The sequence below is a fragment of the Charadrius vociferus genome, unplaced genomic scaffold (assembly GCF_000708025.1).
Source record: "Charadrius vociferus isolate BGI_N301 unplaced genomic scaffold, ASM70802v2 scaffold960, whole genome shotgun sequence".
Classification (NCBI taxonomy): domain Eukaryota; kingdom Metazoa; phylum Chordata; class Aves; order Charadriiformes; family Charadriidae; genus Charadrius; species Charadrius vociferus.
This window is the reverse complement of record NW_009646519.1, coordinates 19,518-23,321: the sequence shown is the minus strand read 5'-3', so window position 1 is coordinate 23,321 and position 3,804 is coordinate 19,518. Positions and strand designations below refer to the sequence as shown.

Sequence of the window (3,804 nt, the reverse complement as noted above, 5' to 3'; positions counted from 1 at the left end):
CCCCAGCTCTCCTGGAGCCCCTTTAGGCACTGGAAGGGGCTCTGAGGTCTCCCCTTTTTCGCCTTCTCTTCTCCAGGCTGAACCCCCCCAACTCTCCCAGCCTGTCCTCATAGGAGAGGTGTTCATACCTCCCAGTCCGTGCCGCCTGGCTCTCCCCTCGCCTCCCCTCCGAGCCAGCGTAAGGAAAGAGCAGGTGAAGGCAGTGAATTAGTCACCTTGGCAGAGGCGGGTAGTGACTCCCGCTGTGTCTTTCACAAGGACGTTGTCCTTCCATCGGTCAGCCCAGCTTCCCCCTGCACGTGGCAGCCCTGCCCCGACCTCTAGAGTCGCGCGATGGATGGATGGATGGATGGATGGATGGATGGATGGATGGATGGATGGATGGAGTGGCTTGTCCTTGGGGTGAGCTCCCCGTGGGTGACCGTGGCCCGGGCTGTCTCTCCCTCTGCAGACGCCTTCCCGCGCATTGTCCCGCTGAGGCCGATGGAGGCGATGCCCGGCCAGCCCACCCCGCACCTGCAGTGTCCGCTCTACCGCCCGGACTCCAGCAGCTTCGCCGCCAGCTTGCGAGAGCTGGAGAAGGTAACGGGGAGGGGGATGGTGGTGGCAGCCAGAAGGAAAAGACTGCGGGTCTAGGCTGGTTTTGGGGACCGATCCTCCCTTTTACAGAGCCGGGAGCATAAGATTAGGATAGGACTGAAAAGAAAACCCTGCTTTTTTCCTGCTGTGGTCTTTGAGTCTAGGGAAGTATTTTGTTGTGCGTGAGAGGGCTGTCGTAGTCTCATCTGCTCTTTTGCCACTTCTGGGTGGTGTGAGGGATGTGATGGTGCGCTCTCACCCAGGAGCAGCGAGTCCCAACCGTCCCTGTTCCTGGGTGGATACGACCAGACTCTTCCATTTTGCTATTTAAAGGGAATTAACAGCAAGAGCAAATCGTATTGTGTTGGGTTGCTGATAAAATCTTTCTTGGTAGCATCTGCTGATGTTCTCTCTGTCTCTCTTCCTAGTGCGGGTGGTACTGGGGACCGATGAACTGGGAGGACGCAGAGATGAAGCTGAAGGGGAAGCCAGATGGGTCCTTTCTGGTCCGAGACAGTTCTGACCCTCGGTACATCCTGAGCCTCAGCTTTCGGTCGCAGGGCATCACCCATCACACCAGGATGGAGCACTACAGAGGTAAGAGTCGCGGGGAGCTCTGGGGATGCTGGTGACAGTGGAGGTCTGTGGCTGGGGACCAGTCCGACCGCAAGGTCCCAAAGCGGTGTTGTGAGCACAGAGGTGGCAGAAGAGGGGGAGCAGCAGCGACGTGTCCTCGCTCTTGTGTTGAGGTCCTGCAAGAGGCCTCAGAAGCTGCGTTTGACTTTGCCCCTTGTGCCTCAAAGCAACAACTTTCCGTATAACTCTGGAAAAATGGGGGAATACGGGAGTTCCCTCTGCCTGTCCTCAGCAGGTGGAAAACGGGACTCGAAGCAAACGATGATGGCAAGGTCTCTGGGATCCCGCGTCGCTGAGACAGCAAGAGTCGCTGTTCGAAGCTGTCAGTGCTTCCCCAAATGAAGCTCGTTTCCCTGTGAAATGAGAAAGGATCTCTCGACGTGGCAGCTCGTCACCTTGCCGCCTTCTTCCGCTGTCCGAGGGATGCTCGGCACAGTGGTACCCGCTGCAGTCTGTCCCGGGCTGAGGCTTTAGCTCCGCCGCGGTGGGTTTTTATTCCGAGAACTCCTGGCACGCCGTCTGCGCCCTTCCAGTGTGGGCTGCTTCTCGCCTCGCCCACGCGCTTTGTCCACTCGTCTTCACGTGTGGTTTTCTGCCTTGAACGCTGGTACAGACGGCTGTCCTCGGGCCGAGAGAAATGCCGGAGATGCTCAACGCGTGGGGCGGGAGGAAGCTGCCCTGTAACCGGTGGGCAATGTCTAATAACAGCTGCCTGTAGAGCCTTGTCATTAAATGTGCCTCCAAATAATGGCTTCCCGGCCAACCTGCTGCAGAAAACAGTGGTTTGCAACCTTTCGGTCCAAGCTTGTCTTTTTTCTACCTTTTTGCCCTTGCCCCGGGGATGCCGCTGTTGTCTTCCTCCATCCCCGCTCGCGTTGCTGAGAATCCTGGTGGCAGTTCTGGGCTTGAGACCCCTGATGGGAAGATGCCCCGGCATTAATTCTAAACCCCGTCGGGAGCCGGTTCCTCTCTCTCCCTGACCCTTGTGTGAGAAAGAAGGATTTTCATCACCCTGTCCTTATAGAAACGACAAGAAGCTCTTGCAGCTGGAGGAGACGGGAGGCTGCCTGTGCGGTGGATGCTTTTTCATAATCGAGTTTTGGAGCAAAATTCTCCTGCTGCTGCTCCGGTTTCTTATTTTGGGACCGGGATACGGCCGTTCTCAGAGCTCCCTTAGCCAGGTGTCCTTCCCTTTCCTCGAGCTGTCCTTCTCGCCGCGTTTCGGCAGCGCTCTCCCCCCCCCCCTCCCCCCCCTCCCCAGCCCCAGCCGGGACCGGCCGCCTCGTGCTGAATGTGCTGCGGCAGCGTGGAAAACTGCAGACCTGAGCACTTTGGTAAAGCGATGGAGATGATGAATGGCGAGGCTGGGGGGAACGGTGAAGAGATAAACGCCCGACCTTCGGGTTTCAGGTTAGATGAGAGGAAGAAACCGGAATTTCTCCGTCTTTTTTTTTTTTTTAGGCAGGCTGGGGACACTGGGATCTGTGCTTTGTCCTTTGCATCTACCTTTTGCATCTACCCGCCACTTTTAAGGGCTTCTTCCGATACGACATTACCGGTTCCTGAGAAGAATTACTTATTTTTGTGCTCACTGATCCCTTATGTCAAGATTGTTGCTCCCAAACTGGTCCGTGGCAGGGGTGAGAGGTATCTTTTCCCAGTAAAACCTACCGGACCTAGCCGTGGGGAGACGAGCTGTGTTCTAGATGATGTTGTGAGCTGCGTACGGCCCCTCTGTTGCTGCTTCCTGCCCGCCCCATAGAACGCCGCGAGTGCTGGACATCCTACGGAGCTGCCGCCTCTAGTTTTTCGTAGAAGAGGTTGGTGCTGCGGAGCCTGCGATGCTGCTGGGGGGAGCTGCTCCTCCAAAAAATGCCTGGCCTGAAATTTTTACTGGACGCTTCCAGTTTGGCTGCGCTTTCTCCTCAATACGAGGGATTTCTATGGATGCAGGGTGTTTTCCAAGTCTCTCCACCGCCTTTCTGGCTCTGGGTGACGACAGTGCCTGTGCACGTCAGCGCTGTCACACACCTCCCCGCGGGCGTGAGCCCGGGTCTGCCTCCTGATGGGCTCTGTCCTAAACTGAGCCCTTCTTTTCCCGTTCTGGTGCTCCTGGTGAAGCTCTGTGCTCTTGTTGAAGCACTGACAAACCTGTAGGTAGAAAGGGAGACGTAGCGGGGGGCGTAGGCAGCGCTTTGGCAGTTTTGGGGGGATGAACTGCATTTTGCTCCGAGGGGGTGTCTGTTTGCAGCGCAGAGATCGAGAGACCGGTCTGACTCGAGGCGTGCGCTAACCTATTTAGACGTCTGTAAACAGGTTAGAGGACCTGCTTGCCCCGGGTTGCCCATCTCCAGTTTCGTTGTTTGCCGCTCGAGCTCAATGCGTACGGCGTGTCGGGTGGCAGGATGGCGGGGGGGACGGGACACCCTGTCGGTGTAGCTCGACCCTGGGTCTAGCTTGGCAGTAATTTGAATTTGGGGTGTTTGAAGCAGCCGGCAAGAACGTTGGAGCTGCTCCCGCGCCTGCTCTGAAATGGGATCCTTGACAGCCGTGGGGCTGGCGGAGGCCTTCAGCGCCCTCATCGCTGTT

General features: G+C 57.2%; 1 protein-coding gene across 1 annotated transcript in view; it reads left to right on the top strand.

The window, feature by feature from the left end:
* SOCS7 (suppressor of cytokine signaling 7) overlaps positions 1-3,804 on the top strand; it is a 29,221-nt gene that overhangs the window by 10,697 nt on the left and 14,720 nt on the right. Inside the window, exons 10-11 of the mRNA XM_009885079.1 lie at positions 452-582; positions 1,008-1,176. Of these exons, the coding sequence (XP_009883381.1) occupies positions 452-582; positions 1,008-1,176 (300 nt within the window). The remainder of the gene's footprint in view (positions 1-451; positions 583-1,007; positions 1,177-3,804) is intronic.